Source organism: Chiloscyllium plagiosum, unplaced genomic scaffold, assembly GCF_037043375.1.
Source record: "Chiloscyllium plagiosum isolate Xiang-an unplaced genomic scaffold, Cpla_swu_hap1 HiC_scaffold_17, whole genome shotgun sequence".
Taxonomy (NCBI): domain Eukaryota; kingdom Metazoa; phylum Chordata; class Chondrichthyes; order Orectolobiformes; family Hemiscylliidae; genus Chiloscyllium; species Chiloscyllium plagiosum.
This window is the reverse complement of record NW_028270155.1, coordinates 65709324-65732038: the sequence shown is the minus strand read 5'-3', so window position 1 is coordinate 65732038 and position 22715 is coordinate 65709324. Positions and strand designations below refer to the sequence as shown.

At 44.4% G+C, this 22715-nt stretch overlaps 1 protein-coding gene across 1 annotated transcript; it reads left to right on the top strand.

The window, feature by feature from the left end:
• The first annotated feature begins 536 nt into the window (after positions 1-536).
• Positions 537-15273, top strand: b3gnt9 (UDP-GlcNAc:betaGal beta-1,3-N-acetylglucosaminyltransferase 9). Its single transcript, XM_043707226.2, has 2 exons — positions 537-1076; positions 9457-15273. The coding sequence occupies exon 2, from the start codon at positions 10150-10152 to the stop codon at positions 11398-11400; it is 1251 nt and encodes a 416-aa protein (XP_043563161.2). The 5' UTR covers positions 537-1076; positions 9457-10149; the 3' UTR covers positions 11401-15273.
• The last annotated feature ends 7442 nt before the right edge of the window (positions 15274-22715 follow it).

The window sequence follows — 22715 nt, the reverse complement described above, 5'->3', positions numbered from 1 at the left end:
AATCAGCTTTCGAAAGTTCTTGCCTAATACCGTCAAAATTGGCCTTTCTCCAATTTAGAACTTCAACTTTGAGCTCTGTTCATTACTAGATGCTTTTATTTCTCTTTGAATGCTTGCAGTCTCTATGATAATCATAACAATGTCATTACACGAAATATGTAACTTTGCTTTTGTTCTCCCACGCCTACCTTTCAAAAGAAAGAACTGGTGCATTTATATAGCATCTTCACCGCCTGAGGACATCCCAAAGCACTTTTCAGCCAATCAAATACTCTTAAAGCCACTGATGTAACTAAAACGTGGCAGACAATTTGTACACAACAAGCTCCCACAAACACAAATATGGTCATGATCAGATAATCTATTACTGCTGTTGTTGGGACGATAGAAATTAGCCAGGGAACTAAGAGAAATTCCTATCTCTTCTGCAAAACAAGCCAAGGGGCTTAGCTGTACAGTCTTCTGAACAGGCAGTGAAGCTTCAGTCCACGAAACCACAGTTGTAACATCTGAGCTAGAGGGCATCATCTTCAAAAGAATAACATTCCTTCCACATAGAATGTGTACTGAGGTTTCTGGAGCAGAACCTAAATCTGTAATCACGGAACCAACAATAAGACCTTTGAAGGAGTGCCTTTCTGGTACTGTGCAGTCCCTGAGTGCCACTGGTATTCTAGTCACACACTGCATTCTTGGACCGTCCCCGCCTCTGAGTAGTTGTGTAACTCTCTGTTGAGGTTAATGAGGTCTGAATTAACGCAGGGAGGAGGTCAACGCCTGGACTGAAGGGAGAGCATGTTCTGGTCATTTGTCAGCGCCAAGTTTCAAAGGTGAAACAGGGTTGATGTTGCCTGAGCTGCGGCGCTGTTTTGGGAATTGCACCTTCTCCTATCCCATCCCCCTGTTCCCGATGGCTAGCCTCTGTGCTCAGGCAACTCCCACTATATAATGCAATCCAGATGTGCTTTCCTTGGCTCCCACGGATTCCTGGCGAGCGGCTCCTTCTCTTTGCCCCTTACAGCCAGCTTGCTAACCTCCAAGCTGCTGGTTTTAAACTCGGCACTGACTCTCCTCAGGTAAGGGAAGATATGCTTCTGGAAAGTACTGGTCTTAGATATCTGCTGACTGCCTCCCAGTCACTAACAATTCCCTTCTTAAAAGGTGAAACAAGCTGGATTACAGCAGCAGGGAGGGATAGGGGGAGAGCTGTAATGTCTCTACTCTCTCCCAACCGCCTCCTTAAATCTGCTGGACGGGGTTTCTGCGGGATTCCAGATGCTATGATCAGATTGCGGGCGGCGGCAGTGATTTGAGTTGGCAGCTCTCCCCCTCTGCCTGCCACAGACAGGATCCCAGCATAAGGCCAAACTCAGGGTTTACATTAACTGCCTTCTGTCGTGGCAAGTATAGCTTCTTCCGGCCCACTGTCGGCTTTCTACCAGAGGCATTTTATAATGGGAATGTGTGTGGTAGAAAGTGTACACCATCCCGGCCCTGTGCTGGAGTCTGATGTTTCTTTTCATTGCAGAACAAGTATTGATGCTGGAATGAATAGGGTGGCAGAGAGATATTCCGCAATACATATGGGATTGGTGTGTGTAGTGGGCATTAGTTATGCAATGGGATTGGATGTTGGGAATTAGCTACAGGATGTGTGTATGTGTTAGGGAATAGATATGAGACTGGTGTGGGTGCACTGTGGATTAGGTATGGAATGGGGTATACGCACCCATTGGGTATGTGTGTGCGTATTGGGGTCTATGGGATGTGTGAGTATGTGGGCATTGGGAAATAGATACAGGAAGTGGGTGCGTTTGTTAAGCACGTGGGTGGGTATGTGCATTTGATATTAGGTATGATTTAGCTTCTCTGTTTGAGATTAGGTATGGGTTGGGTATGTGTTTGGGGTTGGGTATGGACTGGGTATGCATGTTCATTAGGTATGGATTGGGTGTGCATTTTAGCAGTTAGATATGGAATGGGTGTGCACTTTGGTGATTGGGTAAGAAAGGGGTGTGTATTTTCGTGATAAGGTTATAGGATACATGTGCATTTTGGTGATTAGGGTATCAGATGTGCATTTTGGTGACTAGAGTATGGGATGAGTGCATTTTGGGGATTAGGGTGGAGGATGGGTGTGCCTATGGAGTGTGTGTTTTGGGACTTAGGATGGATGTGTGTTTTGGTGACTCAGGGATCAGATAGATGTGCATTTTGGGAATTAGGGTACAGGATGGATGTGTGTTTTGGTGATTAGAGTGCAGGGTGGGTATTCATTTTGGTGATCAGGGTATGGGATGGGTGTACATTTTGGTGATCAGGGTATAGGATGGGTGTACATTTTGGTAATCAGGGTTATGGGATGGGTGTACATTTTGGTGATTAGGGTATGGGATTGGTGATTAGGCATTGGCTGACTGTGCATATGGAGGGATAGATATTGGATAGGTGAGCATATTAGAATTACAATAAAGATTTATTTTGACATGCACTTAAGTACAAAAGTAGAGGAATACAGTGAAAAGTGTGCAATATCATCACTCACAGTGCCATCTTATGTACAAGGTACATAGGTATAAATCTTAGATACTAAAATAGTTTGAATGCCAAAATAGAGAAATAAAGAGAAAAGCTAAAAGTTCTACATTACAGTTCTTCATAGTATAAATTAGGAAAATAAAGAAATAAACTTATAAGATAGACATTATGGTCTTCTGTATCCTGCAGTTGCTCCAGGTTAGGGGCTTTTCCCTTGTGATCTCACTCTCCCCCACACTGGACTGACCCCAGCTGGGGTCGCAAGATGCTGACTGCCATCTTTGATAGATCGCCTGCACTGGACCTCCAGCTCACTAACCACCAACCTCCCCACTCCAAGCCCCCAGCTCACTAACCACCAACCTCCCCACTCCAGGCCCCCAGCCCACTGACCACCAACCTCCCCACTCCAGGCCCCCAGCCCACTGACCACCAACCTCCCCACTCCAGGCCCCCAGCTCACTAACCACCAACCTCCCCACTCCAGGCCCCCAGCTCACTAACCACCAGCCTTCCCACTCCAGGCCCCCAGCTCACTAACCACCAGCCTCCCCACTTCAGGCTCCCAGCTCACTGACCACCAACCTCCCCACTCCAGGCCCCCAGCCCACTGACCACCAACCTCCCCACTCCAGGCCCCCAGCTCACTAACCACCAACCTCCCCACTCCAGGCCCCCAGCTCACTAACCACCAACCTCCCCACTCCAGGCCCCCAGCTCACTAACCACCAGCCTTCCCACTCCAGGCTCCCAGCTCACTAACCACCAGCCTCCCCACTTCAGGCTCCCAGCTCACTGACCACCAACCTCCCCACTCCAGGCCCCCAGCCCACTGACCACCAACCTCCCCACTCCAAGCCCCTAGCCCACTAACCACCAGCCTCCCCACTCCAGCCTGCCGGCCACTGGGAGAAACATCCTGAAGTGATCAATGCCTAGAGATAGTTTTTGATTAGTTTTGAATTTCTTTGATTTTCCATGTGTGTCTGTTGCCACACACTCCACCCACCGGTTCCATTGTTCCTTTCCCATTCTTCTAAGAAGACCCTCAGGTGGAACCTCAACATCTCAGTGTGGAACCATCGGAGCACTTCCTAAGTGTCAATTCATAATGGAGCTCCACTGATGGTGGTGGTTATTGTGGTATTGGTATGGAATGTGTGTGCATACTGGGGATGGATGTGTGTATTGGGGACTTAATCCAGTAAAAATAGAGAGCTGTCATCATGAGGGGACAACTTCCACCCCTAGGAGGTGGAGGATGCCCCATGGACTCCCACCTTGCACAATTTCCCTGGACCCTGCACCAGCATAGATAATAACGTGTCAGTGAATATACATTCACACAAAAATTCAGGATCACAACCTAATGAGAGAGTCACACGTACCCCTGAGTGACTGTCAGAGGGTATGACAGCTGAGGCTATTGATGCACAGAGGAGTGCAGAAAGCCATGTCATTATTGAACATGCCCTCAGCCCAAAGACCTGCTTCTGGTATTGTCAGTAAAGTGGTAAGTGCTGGAAATCTTGAAGTGCATGAGAGTTTAGCAGAGCTCTTAGAGCATATCCAGACCCCATGTAAGTGTTCATCCAGGCGGTGGATGCTGCAATCTCCCTCTTGTTTGCTTTGCAAGGTCATCTCCAGCAAAAAAAAATGCTTTGTCACCAAGAAGCAGGTGCAGCAGACCAGTCTGTGGCTGCTGGAAAAACGTGCATGCCAGTCCTTGTTTCTGACCTCCAAGGAGCGTGAGAAGAGGATTAACACCTTGATTCTCCACTGGTCCCCCTTATTGTCTAGCCAGCCTGGAATTACAAATGCACCTTGTAAGGGCAGAAGGGCATTCATACAGGAACCCCTCAGAGTGCTGGGTTTTCTAGGCCTCAGGCAGCACCAAGGTCACCACAGGTGTCAGGGTGCTTGGTCAAGAATCTGCCTCTACTGCAGCTGGCAACAAATGGGGAGCACCAGAGAGGAGCATTCAGAAGATTCGGAAAACACCTTTGATACCCCTGGGCTTCACAGCTGATCAGATTGTTAAGGAATTACTGCCGCCTGGTAGACTGATTAACAAGGTTAGATCACATGGAGAAATAGCCAGTTGAATACAAGTTGGTTTGAAGGTGGAGGCAGAGGGTACTAGTGAGGGGTTGCTTTTCAGACTGGAGGCCTGTGCTAATGGTGTGCCACAAAGATCAGTGCTGGGTTCACTACTTTTTGACATTTACATAAATGATTTGGATGTGACTATAGGAGGTGTGGTTAGTTAGTTTGCAGATGATGCCAAAATAGGTGGTGTAGTGGACAGCGAAGGTTACCTTAGATGGGCTATGGGCCAATGACTGACAGATGAAGGTTAATCTAGATAAATGTCAGGTGCTACATTTTGGTAGGGCAAATCAGAGCAAGACTTATACACTTAATGGTAAGGTCTTGGGGACTGTTGCCAAACAAAGAGACCTTGGAGTGCAGGTTCATAGCTCCTTGAAAGTGGAGTCTCAGGTTGATAGGATAGTGAAGAAGGTGTTTGGTATGCTTGCCTTTATTGGTCAGTGCATTGAGTATAGGAGTTAGGAGGTCATGTTGCGGCTGTACGAGACATTGGTTAGGCCACTTTTGGAATTCTGCATTGTTAAACTTGAAAGGTTTCAGAAGAAATTTACAATGATGTTGCCAGGGTTGGTGGGGTTGAGCTATAGGGAGAGGCTGAATAGGCTGGGGCTATTTCCCTGGAGCATCAGAGGCTGAGGGATGACCTTACAGAGGTTTATAACATCATGAGGAGTGTGATTAGGTGAAAAGTCAAGGTTTTTTTCCCCAGGGCAGGGGACTCCAGAACTAGAGGGCATAGGTTTATGGTGAAAGGGGAAAGATTTAAAAGAGATCTAAGGGGCAATATTTTCACACATTTGATGTTGCATGGATGGAATGAGCTGCCAGAGGAAGTGGTGGTGGCTGGTACAATTACATCATTTAAAAGGCATCTGGATGGGTATATGAATAGGAAGGGTTTAGAGGAATATAGGCCAAAGGTTGGCAAATGGGACTAGATATCTGGTCGGCATGGATGAGTTGGACCAAGGTGCTGTACAACTCTAAGACTCCACTGTGTGGTATACTAAACATATTATGTTTATGCTAATGATTATGTAATACAGGCAATATTTATTTTGTTGACACTCCTGTCTATTATTGACAGGCCATTGGCAGTCTACAAATGTGCAGGTTGGGTGGATTGGCCATACTAAATTGCCCACAGTATCCAGGGATATACAGGTTAGGTGGGTTAACCATGATAAATGTTTAGATGACAGTGGAGCTGGTAAAGCACAGCAGGTCAGGCAGCATCTGAGGAGCATGAAAATCGATGTTTTGGGCAAAGGCCCTTCATCAGGAACCATGATAAATGCAGAGTTATAGAGTAGGGGAGTGGGTCTGGGGGGATGCTCTTTGGAGGGACAGTGTGGGCTCAATGGGCCGAATGGCCTGCTTCCACACAGTAGGGATTCTGTGATTTGGAGTGGGAGGATATGTTTATTGGGTAATTGGTATGAGATATAGTTTGAGTGTGGGATATTAGGTATGGAACGTAGGTATCTGGACCAGAGATTTGGGATGGGGGAGTCTGTACTAGGCATTTGGTGTTGGGTGCTTGTGCATATTGGGAATTAGGAAGGGCATATTTGTGTATTTTAGTATGGCATGTGCATATTTTGGGGATTAGCTCTGTGATGGTTATCCATATTAGGGATTGGGTATTTGAACAGCATGCATTTTCAGATTAAATGTGGAATATGTTTGTGTGTAAGTGATTAGATTTGGGATGGATGTGTGCCTGTATTATGGATCTGGTATTGGATGGGTGTGTGTGCATATTATGGATCAGGTATGATTTGGGTGAATGTGTCTATTGAGATAAAGCGGATGAGTTGGACCTTAGGTGAAAAAGTTGCCCCGTAGGTCCCTTTTAAATCTTTCTTCTCCCACCCTAAACCTATGCCCTCTTGTTATGGACTCCTCCAACTCTATCCATGCACCTCATAACTTTATAAACCTCTGTAAGAGCGCCCCTCAGCCTTCAATACTTCAGGGAAAACAGCCCCAGCCTATTCGGCCTCTCCCTCTACTGGATGTTTTCATGTCTACAGAGATTAGGAATGCATTGGGGGGCAGTTGATATGTCTTTGGAGATTTGTCATGGGGTGGGGAATACGTGTGCATTGATTATTAGGAATGGTTGATAAGTGTGATTCTGCGTGCCAGGGATTAAGTATGAAATGGTAGTGTATTGCCCTTCAGGTATGAGATGGATTATTTGAGGTATTCGGTATGGGATAGGAGTGTGTTATGTGTGTCCTGCCCATTAGATATAGGAAGGGATGTGTGTGTGATATGTGTGTGTACTGGGGATTCGGGATGGGATAGGGGTGTGTGTTGGGGATTGGGTATGGGGTGGGGGTGGGTGTTGAAGATTAGGACTGGGATGAGATTGGTGTTGGGGATTTGGGATGGGATGGGGGTGGGTGTTGGGGATGAGGGATAGGGTGACAGTATGTGTTGAGGATTACAGATTGGATGGGGGTGGGTGTTGGTGATCAGGCACGGAATGGGACAGGTGTTGGGAATTAGGGATGGGATGGGAGTGTGTGTTGGGGATTGGGTACGGGATGGGGATGGGTGTTGGGGATTAGGGATAGGATGAGGATGGGTGTTGGGGATTGGATATGGAATGGTGTAGGTGTTAGGGATTACGGATGGGATGAGAGTGGTGTTGGGGATTTAGAGTGGGATGGGATGGGGTGGGTTTTGGGGATTGGGTACGGGATGGTGTGGGTTTTGGGGATTAGGGATGGGATGAGGGTGGGTGGGGGGGGAATAAGGATGGGATGAGGGTGAGTGTTGGGGATTGGGTACAGGATGGGGGTGGGAGTTGGGGATGAAGGATAGGATGACGGTGTGTGTTGAGGATTTCAGATTGGATGGGGTAGATGTTTGTGATCAGGGATGGAATGGGACGGGTGTTGGGAATTAGGGATGGGTTGAGGATGTGTGTTGGAGATTGGGTACGGGATGGTGTGGGTGTTCGGGATTGGTGATAGGATGGGGGGTGTCTGTTGCAAATTGGGTACAGAATGGAGGTGGGTGTTGGGGATGAAGGATAGGATGACGGTGTGTGTTGAGGGTGTCTGTTGCAAATTGGGTACGGGGTGGTGGTAGGTGTTGGTGATCAGTGATGGAATGGGATGGGTGTTTGGAATTAGGGATGGGATGAAGATGGTTGGGGATTGGGTACTAGATGGGGGGTGTCTGTTGCAAATTGGGTACAGGATGAGGGTGGGTATTGGTGATTTGGGATGGGGGTGTGTGTTGGGGATTGGGTATGGGATGGGGGTAAGTGTTGGGAATTAGGGATAGGATGGGGTGTTGGGGTTGGGGATTAGGGATGGGATGAGGATGGGTGTTGGGGATTAGGCATAGGATGGCATGGCTGTTGGGGATTAGGGATGGGATGGGGGTGTGTTTTGATGATTAGGGATGGGATGGGCTGGATATTGGGGATTAGGGATGGGATAAGGGTGGCTCTTGGGGATTGGGTACAGGATGGGGTGGGAATTGAGGTTAGGGATGGGATAAGGGTGGGTGTCGGGGATTAGGAATGGGATGTGGGTGGATGTTGAGGATTATGGATTGGATGGGCAAGGGTGTTGAGAATTGGGTACAGGATGAGGATCTGTGTTGGGATTGGGTATGGGTCAGGGTGGGTGTTGGGGATTAGGAATGGGGTGGGGTTGTGTGCTGGAGAATGGGTACAGTTTGGGGGTGGGTGTTGGGTTATGGAGTGGGATAGGGGTGGGTGTTGGAGATTGGGTACGGGATAAGGGTGGGTGTTAGGGATTAAGGATAGGATGGGGTGTGTGTTGGGGATTGGTGCGAGATGGGGTTGTATGTTGGTGATCAAGAATGGGATAGGTGTGTGATGGGGATTGGGTACAGAATGGGGGTGGATGTTGGGGATTAGGGGTGGGATGGGCTATAGATGTGTATTGTGGATTAGTTGTGAGATTAAGTGAGGTTTATGAGTTGATTTTTAATTGTGAGGTGTACTGTGGTACGCTGGACGTGCAAATATTACAATATAGTCAGAAACATTTCTAAACAAGAGAAGCAGTTGGGGAGTGGGTTGCTGTTTCTCTGAAACCTGACGGAAATCCAGGAGGCAGAAATTCATGATGTGGGCAGTGGAAACAACATATCACAGAACCCGCAATATTAACTCTGCTTCTCTCTCTCCACGTATGCCGCCAAACTGATGCTGACTTTCCCCAGCAATTTCTGTATTTGTTCGAAATTCCATTTCATTTGGCTGCGATATTTTCCAAGCCTAAATTCCAAATCTTAAAAGATTATGCAAGCAGGAAAAGGGCTGAATATACGTTAAATGGTTAAAACGACCATTCTGTGTAACGGTCAAGTACATCAGAAAGGTTTAGTTCTTACACTATTGTCATCAGATCACACGATCAGAACAGCGCAGGGTCTTGTTCGAATTACACAATTAATGTTGCAGTTTGCAGAAAAGAATGTGTGTAGTATTCACAGCCAAGTGTATTCATTCAGTATTAGCTATAGAGCAATATCTGCACATACACTTGTGTCTGCTGTAAATCTATTATTAAAATATCTGTTAATCTCAGTTTAGGTGTTTTACGACTAATAGAGTAAGAGAGAGAAATATGACGGAGCAAATATAAAATTGCCGAAACTGTAAGGTTTATTAAAGTCTATATTTTTTCTCTGAAGTTACTGTTTCTTGCCAGACCTAGTTTCCAGGACTGCCTCAGTATCCAGCAGTAAATGTTCCACGTGGCAGGCTGGACAGCTGTTTCATTTAACTGTGCCTTTGTCTTTGTTCTACAGATATGATAATGTAAAACAAACTTTCCCACTGCCAGACTGTGAGCTCCTGCCTAGGATAAGAGCACCGGAGTGGAAAAGTGTGCACTCCAGATCTGAGTAAAATCATCTCGATATAAGACTGTGACCTCCAGGCTTGAATAATATCATCCCAATTCAAAACTGTGAACTCTAGACCCAAATAAAATCACCCCAGTGGCAGACTGTGTATTCTCGATGTGAATAAAATCCCCCAATGTAAGACTGTGAATTCTAGTCCTGAATAAAATCACTCCAGTGGCAGACTGTGAACTCTAGACCTGAATAAAATCATCCTAATGTAAGACTGTGAACTCCAGACCTGAGTAAAGTCCCCCCAATGTAAGACTGTGAACTGCAGACCTGAGTAAAATCCCCCCAATGTAAGACTGTGAACTCTAGACCTGAATTAAAATCACCCAGTAGCAGACTGTGAATTCTACGCCTGAAGAAAATCACTCCAGTGCTAGGGTGTGAACTCCAGATCTGTATAAAACCAACCAGAGCCAGCCCTGCATTGAACTTCAACAATGTATAAAATCACCAAATAACATGATACGGAACTTCCAGTCCGTATAAACCCTGCCCAACTGAGATCTTTTTTAAGAACAGTATACAACTGTGCAGAACACCCATTGACCGACCATTGGCCAGGTCTACACCTGCTTTTCTGGGACCATGAGACTGCGGCGTAAAGGCGATCTTCTCTGTACATTCCTCCTCCTAACAGCATTTTGTATTTTGCTCTATATCCAAATGCGCTCAGATACCCTGTGGCTGGACAAACGTGAGCAACAACAGCAGCCAGGAACCGAGAGATACATTCTGCTGGGAAGCACCAAGGCAGCAACCCCTCTGGCGTTGACCAGCAGTACGGCAGAGTCAGGGCGAGTCTGTCAGCCGGCCCAACAGCCAGAGACTGCCCAGGAACAGTGGAAAACATCACCGCCCTCCAACTTTTTGCCCTGGAACTACCGCCAGTACCTCTGGCAAAAGGACTGTCGGGAGTTCCAGCAGATCATTAACCAGGAGGACAAGTGCCAGAAGGTGACAGGGGAACAACTGCTGCTGCTTTCCATCAAGTCCAGGGTGGAGGAGTTTGAGAGGCGTGAGGTAGCTCGGAAAACCTGGGCCCAGGAAAGAGGTGTCCGCCACCTGCAGGTTCGCAGGCTCTTCCTGCTGGGAATCCCGGCCAACCAGAGCTCCCTGGCTTCCTGGAGTGGCCTGCTGGAGCAGGAGAGCCAGACCTACCAGGACATCCTCCTGTGGGATTTCCAGGACACCTTCTTCAACCTCACACTGAAGGAGATCCACTTTCTGAAGTGGCTGGATCAGTTCTGCCCCTCCGCAGAGTTTGTCTTCAAAGGGGACGATGATGTCTTTGTCAACGTGGAGAACATTGCAGATTTCCTTGGGGATGCTGACCCCAAGGGTGACCTATTCGTGGGCCACATCATCTACCAAGCGCTGCCCATCAGATCCAACAAGAGCAAATATTTTATCCCAGAGATGATGTATGGTCCAGGGGTTTACCCCGTGTATGCGGGAGGTGGAGGCTTCCTCATGTCCGGGCACACTGCGAGGAGGCTGTACCAAGCCAGCAAGGAGGTAGACCTCTTCCCTATCGACGATGTCTTTCTGGGGATGTGCTTGCTGCGGATTGGCCTCGAGCCCCTGACTCATGAAGGATTTCGAACGTTTGGCATCGTCCGCCCCTCAGCTGCACCCCACTTGCAGACGTTTGATCCGTGCTTCTACAAGGAGCTGATGGTGGTCCACAGCCTAAAGGTGCCTGAAATCTGGCTGATGTGGAGCCTCCTTCATGACCCGAAACTGGACTGTGCTCGCAAAGGGTCCATGAAGCATCCATTCAGGTGGAGAGTCAAGCAGAAATCCAAGCCCACCACAGTCCGAAAATTCAAACACTGACAGAGGACAAAAGGGGAAGATCTCTACCATTATCTGGAGACAATGCCCTCAGTCATTACCTTTGGAAATTTGTACTTTCAATGTTTATAAATGTCTCTTTTGTAATATTATTATTTAAAGTCACCCATGGCAACAGATACCTGCACCTCCCCAGCACATTAGCTTAAGTATTAAGCACAGCAAGTGGGTTTATCTAAATCCACACACAGCCACTTCCTCACCATCATCAATGGTTTCACTCAGATCTGCCATTTCGTGTCTTATAGACTGATCTTTCAGACACCCCAAAGTCAGGAACAGTGGGGAGGTGCTGAACATACTGACACTGCCCAGCATTGGGATGGTGAGGTCCTGCAGACCCAAGCCCTGTCCAAACAAAAACAAAACAAACCCATTCCTGTTTGCTGCTTACAAAGTGAAAATGTAACCCATCGATGTGCACAGGAGGCAATGTGGCCCAACCGGTCCTTATCAGCTGCCAACAGAACAATTCAGTCATCTCATTCCCCTTCAATCCCCATTGCCCTGAAATTGTGAAAAGTGCCCATCCAATTTCATTTTGAAATTATTCATACTCACTGTTAGGGGTTTGAAGTTGATCTGCACCATCCTCCCAAGTAGTGAATTCCAGGTCATAATCACTCATTGTATTCAAAACAGTTTCTTCTTTACATTATCCTTATATCTTTTCCCAGAGTATTTAAATCCATCTCCTCATCCTTTTGGCATCAGCAAATACTGAGTGTCCCTTTTCTCAAATCTATTTCTTGCCTCCTAGTTCTGACTTCTTTCTCCTTTTGGCAATATCTAATGGGAACACCTTTTCTTTGACCATCTCATCTCAATCCTGTAGGTCATTATTAGAGCTCACTCAGCCTCCTTTGATGCAAGGAGAACAATCCTAGTTTCTCCTGTAGCTAAAATTTCCTATCCCTGGAACTTTCTGGCGTATTTTAACTCAATACCTCATTATCCCATTTGCTGTTCTAACTTGTCTCTTAATATGTCTTAGCTCCTTCAAAGATCTATGTGAATGAACCTTTGTTTGTGTGTACTATTTTGAATTGTGCCTCTCCCTAACCATGCCAAATGCGTCATTTCACTCTTTTCTGTGCTAAATACCATCGGTGGTACTAATCAGCCCATTCTGTTTACCTATCCATATCCTGGTAGTCAGTAGGTATCATCCTCACTGTTTTGCCTCAATGCCAACTTTGAAATCATCAGCAAATTTTGAAATTTTGCTCTGTATCTCAAAATTTAATTATATCAGAGAAAAAAGTGCTTCAAGTATTTAAGCTAAACCTTGAGGAACTCCATTGACTACCATCCTCCAGCCTGAAAAGCATTTAACACAACTTGCTACTTTCTGTATTATGGTTTTTTTAATCCAAGCTGACACTGACCTATTTAATGAGTTTTAATTTCATTAACTAATCTTTTTATGTGGTACTTTGTTAAATGTTTTCTTAAAATTCATAGAGACAACATGCATTGCATTCACTTCATCAATCTTTTCTGTTACTTAGTTAAAATAACTAACGATCCCAAGTGACAGCTGCATTAACAGCCAACTTAAGATAATCAATATGTACAATTTATGCCTTCTAGAAGGCATAAATCATACACATTTGTAAACTTCTGTCCTTACTAATGTGACAGGCTAGTTAATAGTATTGATAGTGCCTAGCCAATATAAATGTTAAGGCACTTCAAACTAGTCTAAACAGTCCCATTTCTGTAAATATAATATTTCAAAATAACTGAATTTTTGTACTTTGCCTCCCCTCAATAAATACCAGTTTTAGAATCTGGATTAACTGTAATTCTAGTATCTTTTTAATAATCAGATTGTATATTTAATTACTTTCTCCACCTGTATCATGTCAAAAGCATTTACAAAGTGTCCTAAATTTGCGATGGTCAATAACCTGACTCAGCATTAACCTTTTGTCAACAGGTTAACCGATGGGGAAAGCGACTTATTATATTTGTTATGCCCAAATGTGCCTAGCCTGGAAATTGTGATAATAGAATTGTCTTAAATATGTGTGGATAAATCAGAGTTTCATAACTTGGAATTACCTCAATTGCTCACATATCAGTGGAAGAGAAATCTCTTCACTAGTCTACCATGCACTTGGTTAAAGCAGGTCAGTTTGCTCATTTCTCGAAGTTCAAATTCACAAGACCCCATTTTTAAAAAAATCAGCTTCTCATCAAAGTACAAATATTCTTTCATTTTGGGGAACAATGTACAAGCCTGTTTAGAGGGGCACTTATGCTATGCCATACCAACTCTTACACAACCCTCAATCAGGAATAGGCAAAGACACTCACCCAATAGAGTACAATATTGTACTGTTAGTTCTACAGCTTACTAATGACCCTGTACTTTACAGGATTATGTCATCAATGCAAACACAAATTCAATTGCTCCTCTTGGTGATGGAAGGCCAGGGAACATTGTTGGGAACATAGGAATATCCCAGAATTCACAGCAGACAAACTGAGAGAAGGTGCAATGTTTAGTTTATAGTTAAAATGAGTAGCTTGTTAGAGGAACTGGCCATTTACATTCTCCGCTGTGACCCACTGCTGCTGCTATAAATGGCAAGGAGCCACTTAACAATATTCAGTATTTATTTTGGAATGATTTTCAGTACGTATGAGTCATTGCAGATGTTTGCCTTGGATAGTGGCTCCTTGCTCGTCTCCCACCATTCCACCTTGTTACCCCCTCCACCCCAGTTCATCAGAAATCAGACACATTTATTACAAATCTTTTTGATGCAATTCAAAAACGTTTAAAAATTGGACTTTGGACAGTATGACCACAGCCACATCACCCACCAACAATGGCCATTTAAGAAACATCTGAATCTCAACTTCCCAAGTGGGTTTAGAGGCAGATACAAGATTGAAAATTGCTGTAAACAAAAGACACGGTCAATACTTCTTAGCTTATACTAAGAACAGATGAAAGAATGTAAAATTTTAAGGGAGGTAACAATTAATCTTGCATGACAACAGGATGCTGTTTGGCTGACAAGCCTGCTCTGATTGGTTGAGGCATTGCCATGTTGTCCTTCATGCATTTGTTTAACTCAAAAAAGGCACAATGCCTGTTCATATTCCTTTCCCCTGCAGAGGGCAGGTCTCTGCAATATGAATATTGGCAACTTTGAGCAAATGTAAGGGAGTGTAAACACATCAAACAAGACCTGCATCCAGATAGTCATTATAAGCAGGTTGTTGATCAGCTCAATCCACTCTTTCTAGAAAAAATGGGAATATAAAGTCAGATGTTATTTGTGATTATACACATTTGGTGGTGTACTGAACTGTCCCAAGTCCACTATGAATTACAGAAAGAATCAATTTAAGATGATTAGTCAGTCTCATAACATGACTCAGTTTTGCTGGCTAGAAGCCACATCAGAGATATGCCTATGTGGAACAAAGGAACATTTCTGGATACAACCTTCTCTGGATTAAACAAAAGCATGTTGGGACAATAATTCCTTGGTGCATTTTCCATGGCATCACCTGAACCCCAAACAGCAACTAATTGACAATCAATTTGCAACTTTTTCACATGCAGTATAAATTATGGTTTTATTTGGCATTCTTGTATCTGTCCTGATGAGCGTAGACAAAAATCTTTAACAACATGTCTCTTTTCTTAAGTTCAGTACTGCCAAGCAACTATAATGGAAAATAGACAGCCTTATAAGCCACAGGATGCCAGTGTGTGCTGCCATGTTATAGCTCTGAGCATTCAGGGATCAATCCTGATCAGTTTTGAATCTGTATTAGAAAAATAAAATATTGTGGATGCTGGAAATCTGAAATAAAAACTGAAAATGATGGAAATACTCTATGTCTGGCAGTATCTATGAATTCAATCAACATTTTAAGTCAATCACCTTTCAAAGTTAGAGATTTAAAATGTTTTAAGCAAGCACAAATTCAGGAAAAAGCAGGAGGGGAGGAAAGAGCAGAAGTGATGTTTGGGAACATGAGACTGGGATATCATAGCTATTACAGATATGTGGCTCAGGGATGGACAGGACTAGCAACTTAATATTCTGGGTATAGAAGCTATGGAAAAGATAGAAAGGGAGGTAAGAAAGGAGGGTTAGTGGCAGTCTTGGTGAGAGGTAACATTGCGGTTAGGGAGGATGTTCCTGGGAGATTGTGAAATCATATGGGTGGAACTGTGAAATAAGAAAATGATTATCATCATGTTTTGTAGCCATCCCCCCCCCCGGTAAGCATTGGAAAATGAAAAGCAAATATTGCAGGAGATCTCGTATATCTGTAAGAATAATAGGGTTGTAATATTAGGAGATTTTAACTTTCCAAACATAGACTGGGATTGTCATAGTGCTAAGAGCTTGGATGGTGAGGAATTTGTTAAGTGTGTACAAGAAAACTTTCTTATTAAATATGTGGATGGGGGGAAATCCAAGATGGCAACGATCTGAGTAGGTTTGCCTTGCTGAGCTCTGCACCCCAGCCCAGCAGTAATTATATTTTTACCTCCCCACCTTGCCTTATTTTTGAAAAAATTGATGTTAAGCAGTTGTGATACCGTTTAAACTCATTTGCGGTGGAGCCACAATTGTCTGAACGACTCGGGCGGGGAGTATTTTGTTTGGAGGATTGATTGCTTGGGTGGCCGGAAACAAACGGTAATCTATCAGAGCATTTCTCGGAGCAATGCACACCATAATGCCGGTTAAACAAGAGCTGCCTGTTATTGAACATCTCTCAATTATCTAGTAACGCACGCCATAATGCCGATTAACCAAGAGCTGCCTGTTATCGAACATCTCTCAATTATCTAGTAACGCATGCCATAATGCCGATTAACCAAGAGCTGCCTGTTATTGAACATCTCTCAATTACCTAGTAACGCACGCCATAATGCCGGTTAGCTGATAACTGAATGTTGGGTTGCTTGGTGCTGTTTTTGCAGGGCCTTGGGATCTTGGTCGGATGGTCCAGGATTCGGATAGTTGATATTTAGAAAGCTGAGGTTCTACTGTAAATCTTTTTTGAGTGAGCGAGGATGATGAAAGGAAAGCATACAGCCAAGCTCCAACACACAGGCCACTCGCCGAAGGCATCGGGCGGGCCCATGACTCCGGATGCAGCTGCAACTCCCTCAGCAGCTGAGAAAGAGGTACCTGTGCAGCAGAACACCACTGAACAACTCGTGGTGATCCGAGGGATGATCAAGGAGTTGATGGAAGACAACCGTAATCGGCTGGATCTGATCTCGGTCATGCTACAAAAACATGAGAAGAAGTTGGAAGGGCTCAGGAAACGAATTGAAGAGGCTGAGCGGTGAACCGCGGTGTCGGAGACCGAGGTTGGTCCTCAGCAGACCAAATCCAGGCCCTCAAGAAACAGGTTCGGGCCTTGATTGAATAGGTCGATGATCTGGAAAATCGAGGAAGGAGAAAAAATATCCAGGTTGTTGGGGTGCCGGGGAGAGTGGAAGGTGGGCAGCTAGTAAGTTTTTTTAAAGACTGGCTGCTATAGTGTCTTGGCTGGGATGCCGAGGCAGGCTGCATGAAGGTTGACAGAGCTCATCGGGTTGTGGTGCGCAGATCCGGTCTGGATCAGTGCCCCCACCCGGTCCTCGTACAAAGCTACAGGGACAAGCAGGGAGTCCTAGAATCTTCTAGAAGGATGGAGAAAGATCCACAGACCCTGACTTATCAGGGAACTAAGATAATTTTTTTTAGGCCTTTTCTGCGATGGTGATCCATAAAAGGAAATCAAGAAATCCATCAAAAGGAAATGATGAGATCAAGAGAAAATGAAGGGACCTTGGTATTCAATATTCGATGAGATACCCAGCGGTGCTTCATATTACCCATGTTAGGAGACGGTGCGGTCATTTGACTCCTCAGAATAAGTGAACAATTTCTTGGACACTTTAAAATAATTCTGATGGTTCTTTTTTTTCTCTTGCTATGTTTCTTGTAATGTTACCCTTTTCTTAAAGAAACTGCTGTTGGTGTGTTTTTTTTCCCCCATTAGGATTGGTGTTGATATATAGTTGGGGGTGGGCAGAGTGCTCATATTTAATCTGTTCCCTTCTATTGCTTGGGCCTGGAGTGCAGCTCGAGCTGGACAGGGGAATAGAGATGTGTGTGGGAGGTGTAAGCACCCTCTATGGACAGGGGAGGAGTCCCCCATTAAATGCCTTTTGTGTTTTATAATTAGTTTAGTGTTTTGGTTTTTCGTAAATAGACTCCATGAGTCGTCTTCTGTATGGGCCCCGCATGCTGTAAGTTGAATTCTTCCTCTCGGCAGGTCAAAAGTGGTTGTAAAGGATCATGGCGAGCAGTTTCTTAAATGGTGCACCTGGAATATTAGAATGATCCATTCGCCAGTTAAAAGGAAGAAGGTGTTGTCGAGCCTCAGAAAGGAGAGGGTGGGTGTTGCCCTATTGCAGGAGACTCATTTAATGACAAGGAACACTTGAAGTTACAGCAGGGTGGGTTTGATCGGGTGTTTTCTTTGTCCTTTAACACTAACAGCAGGGGGTCTGGCCATACTCATCTGGAAGAATTTTCCACTTAATTTACTAGATTGTGTTAAAGATGAATATGGTCAGTTTGTTATCCTTAAGGCCCTAATACATGGCGAGGAATTGAGAATATTGCCATCTCTGATCATGTAGCAGTATAGTTAGTGGTCGAGATTAAGTGTAATGCAATGGGCTCACAGTACTGGCAAATGGATCCCTTCATCCTCAAGGACAGCAAGTTTGTTGAGTACTTTTCAAGGGAATTTGAAGCATTTTTGGCCACCAACCCGGGCACAGCTAGTAATCCGTCCATTCTTTGGGAGACTGCTAAGGCCTATGCTCGAGCGATAATTATCTCAGACTCAGACAGTCAGAAGTGATGGTAGGGAGAGCAGCAGCGTCTGCCCAAGGCATGATTAATAGTAGCTGAGACAGCACATTACAGTGGACCGTCAGTGACTAAGCTGCAGCTGATCACAGCCCTTCGATCCGCCTTAAACTCCATGCTCACACATATAGCCAGGAAGGAACTTTACTTTGTAAAGCGAAGGTTGTTTGAACATGGTGATAGGCCGGGTAAATATTTGGCATATCTGGTTAGGAAGATGAATGCCTCCTAATCTATTGCTTTTATTAGGGAAAGGAATGGAACTCTTACTTGTAATGCTAAGAAGATCAATGCGGTGTATCGGAGGTTCTGTTCTGAACTGTATTAGTGTGAATGTTGTGAGGATAGATGTGATAAAATGGAGTCTATTTTTAGGAACATGGATCTTCCTGGGGTGTCTGTTGAGCAGGCGTCTCTTCTTCGTGCTCCATTAACAGCGCAACAGATAAGGAGGCAGTGAGGCAACTTCAAAGTGGAAAGGCGCCCGGCCCTGATGGTCTTCCCAGTGAGTTTTATAAAGAATTTGTAAACATACTGTCAGGACCATGCTAGGCACGTATAACTCTTCATATAGTCGGGATTCCCTCCCGCCATCCTTGAGAGGAACTAATATCTCTCTTTTCCTCAAGAAAGGGAAGGTCCTGGAAGACAGTGGTTCTAACACTGCTCTTAAATGCTGATTTTAAAATTTTGTCTCAGACTTTGGCATTGAGGCTGGAAGAGGTGTTGTCCTCTATTGTTAAAGAAGATCAGATGGGCTTTATAAAAGGTTGCAGATCCTCGAATAATGTTAGGAGGTTGCTTAACATGATTACAGTGTGCCAGCAGTGATCGATTACAAGGTTTGGTGGTCTCTTTAGACATGGAGAAGGCATTTGGTTGAGTGGATGGCCATATCTTTTTTATACCCTTGGCCTGGGTGAAGTGTTTACTAGATGGGTAAGGGTCCTTCACAGTGATCCTCTGGCGGCGGTTCTCACCAATGGTATAAGGTCTGACAATTTTAACATTGGTAGCGGCAGTCAGCAAGGCTGTCCCCTCTCACCTTTGCTTTTCACATTGATGATTGAGCCATTGGCGGAGACCATTCGTGAGGACCCTGTTATAACTGCCGCAAAGGTGGGGTTGAAGGTGCATTAGTTTACACTATATGTTCTTATTTTTCTCTCGAACCTGGCAATCTCGGTGCCCTGTTTGATACAGTGCACTAATTAATTTGGTTTTCTCAGGTTACAAGCTCAACTTTTCAAAGTTGGAGGTTATGCTTATCGGGGCGTCTTAGGGGAATACCTGAGGCTGAAGGTGGGTTCCCCTTTAAGTGGGCACCGGGAGGTTTTCTTTACTTGGGCCTCTCTGTTACCCCCTAGCTTTGATCCGTTATTCAAGGCTAATTTTGTTTATTTGTTTGACAAGATTAAACAAGACCTTCAAAGATATCGTGGTTGGGTTGAGTCATTCTTATCAAAGTGAATGTTCTTCCTCCCTTATCGTGCCCTTTGCAGATGCTCTCTTTCCGAGGCAAAATTTCGGAAATTGAATGGTTGGTTTAGTACTTTTACTTGGCATTATAAATGGCCCCTTATTAAGCATGCAAAAGTGCAATTGCCCCAGGGATTGGGGGTAGTGGACCCCCGGGTAATTAGACAAAATCAACTGAGCTCCCCTCCTATCTTTTGTAACTGATTGGGCCTGTGGGGACTCAGTGTCTAGATTAGATTCCCTACAGTGTGGAAACAGGCCCTTCGGCCCAAAAAGTCCACACCGACCCTCCAAAGAGTAACCCACACAGACCCATTTCCCTCTGACTAATACGCGTAACACTATGGGCAATTTAGCATGGCCAATTCACCTGACCTGCACATCTTTGGACTGTGGGAGGAAACCGGAGCACCAGAGGAAACCTATGCAGACACGAGGAGAATGTGCAAACTCCACACAGTCACCCGAGGCTGGAATCGAACCTGGGACCCTGGTGCTGTGAGCCACCGGGCCACCCCAAAATAAGTAAAAGCCTACATGGTTGGACATTGAGGTCTCCCAGACGAAGTGTCCCCTTATCAACCTGTTGTTTTTAGACAAAATGAGGACAGTTGTGGAACATTGCCATAATCCGATAGTTACTAACATGGTCAAAGCATGGAGGGCAATGAGGTAGCTGGAGGGTAATATGTCTAAAACATCTTTTCTTACTTCATACTTGGCATGTCGGGTTTATGGCCAGGGACAATGGATCCCGTGTTTAAACTTTGGGCGGATAGGGGAGTCTTTTGCTTGGGTGATCTGTTTGAAGGTGAAGCGTTGATGTTTTTTGATCAAATAACTCGGAAATATGGATTGTTGAGTAGGGACCTCTTCCGTTTCTTTCAGATTAGAGATTTTATTCGAAAGGAGACTATGTTCTTGACTTGAGTGTTGTAGATCTGATACAGAAAAAAGGGTGCTTCAGGCTAATAGAGAGTACTCACTGAAAGAGTGCTATCATTTGTTGGAGGTAGGTTCCTCGGGTGACACCGAGCATCTATGTGAGCTCTGGGAGAGGGAGTTGAGATCACTTTGGAAACTTGGGAGGACATTTGTAGAATGGGAAGAGGATTTTGATATGTAATAGGACCCATGCAGGGAGCATCTTCAATGTGTTCCAAAATAAATAAAAGTACCCTCACTCATTGTTTGTGGTCCTGCCACAGGCTCCGTGTGTATTGGAGTGCTGTGGTAGGAGTAATACAGAGGGTCATGGGGACCAAAGTCATGGGGACCTGGTCTCTTTGCTCCTGGGTTTGCTGAATTTACCTCACATAAAGGTACATGGGAAAAAGCTTTTTCCATGCTTACTTTTTGTGTGAGGAAGAACATTCTGCTGTGTTGGGTGTCTGAGAACCCCCCGAGTCTGTTGGGGTGGTGTAAGTTAATTACAGAACACATTTCTTTAGACTCTCTTACAAATATGCTGCATCAGAAAACAGACAACTTCTACGAGACGTGGCAGCTCTATTTGAATTACTTGGAAGCAAATCTGTCCGGCATTTTGATTAGGGCTTTTGTCTAGCCATGGTGGTTTGGTTTAATAAACCTCAGATCATGAGAGGAAAAATTACAAATAAATGTGGGTTTAATAATTGATGCTCTTGAAGGTTGAGAGCTATGGTCTTGTTCCATTATTTATTGATTTGTAATAAGTGTAGTTTTGTTTTTTTTGTATAGTATAGTAGTTGGTTTATTGTTTATTGTTGTTTTTGATGTTATGATGCCATATTTTCATATTTCTGTAACTTTCTAATTTTGTAAAGAAAATATTTTTCAATAAAAATTTTAAAAATATGCAGATGTAATTAATAGAGCAGGAGAAATACTTTACCTTCTGATAAGAAATAAGGCAGGGTAAGTGACTAAGGTGACGTTGGGGGAGCACTTTGGGGCAAGTGATCATAATTTTATTAGTTTTTAAAAAGTTATGGAAAAGAATAGACCTGATCTAAAAGTTAAAGTTCTAAATTGGAAGGCGGCCAATTTTGACAGTATTAGACAGGAACTTTGAAAAGTTGTTTAGGGGAGGCTATTTGCAGGTAAAGGAACTGTTGGGAAGTGGAAGGTCTTTAAAAATGAAATAATGAGAGTTCAGAGACAGTATGTCCTTGTTTAGTGTGAAAGGTAAGGCTGGTAGGTGTAGGGTATGCTGGATGACTAGAGAAATTAAGGCTCTGGTTAAGAAAAAGAAGGCTTAAGTCAGGCAGTAAGAGTATACTTAAGAGGGAAATGAGGTCGTCAAAAAAGGAATACGAGATAGCCTTGGCAAACACAGTTAAGAAGAATCCAAAGAGATTCTGTAAGTAAAGGCAAAAGACTAATTAGCATGAGAATAGAGCCCCTTAAAGATCAATGTGGCCATCTATGTGTGCAACAACAGGAGATGGGTGAGATACTAAACTAATAATTTGCATCAGTATTTACTGTGGAGAAGGACGTGGAAGCTAGGGAGCTTTGAGAAATAATGATTAAAAATAACGATGTCATGAAAAGAGTTCATATTCCAGAAGAGGTGGTGCTAGAGGTCTTAAAATGCATTAAAGTAGATTAATCCCCAGGACCTGACCAGGTATATCCCAGAACTTTGTCGGGAGCTAGGAAAGAGACTGCTTTTTGAGGAAGTGACGTTGGTGAGATTAGATGACGTATAAAACACCTTGGGTTTTATATAAATGTAGCAGTAGCATTATCTGAGCTCCTACACAGCAGGCTTTCTGATCTGCCTGCTCTTTGGACATTCTGTACTTGCAAGCCATCCGGTAGATCTGTTGTTAGGATCCCACTGGAGACCAATAATGTGAAAGAACTGAACCTCTCAAATAACTCCAACAGAAGTCGTCAATGGACAAGAAA

Coding starts and splice junctions, on each gene's coding strand:
- b3gnt9 (XM_043707226.2), top strand. CDS start 10,150: ATGAGACTGCGGCGTAAAGGCGATCTTCTCTGTACATTCCTCCTCCTA.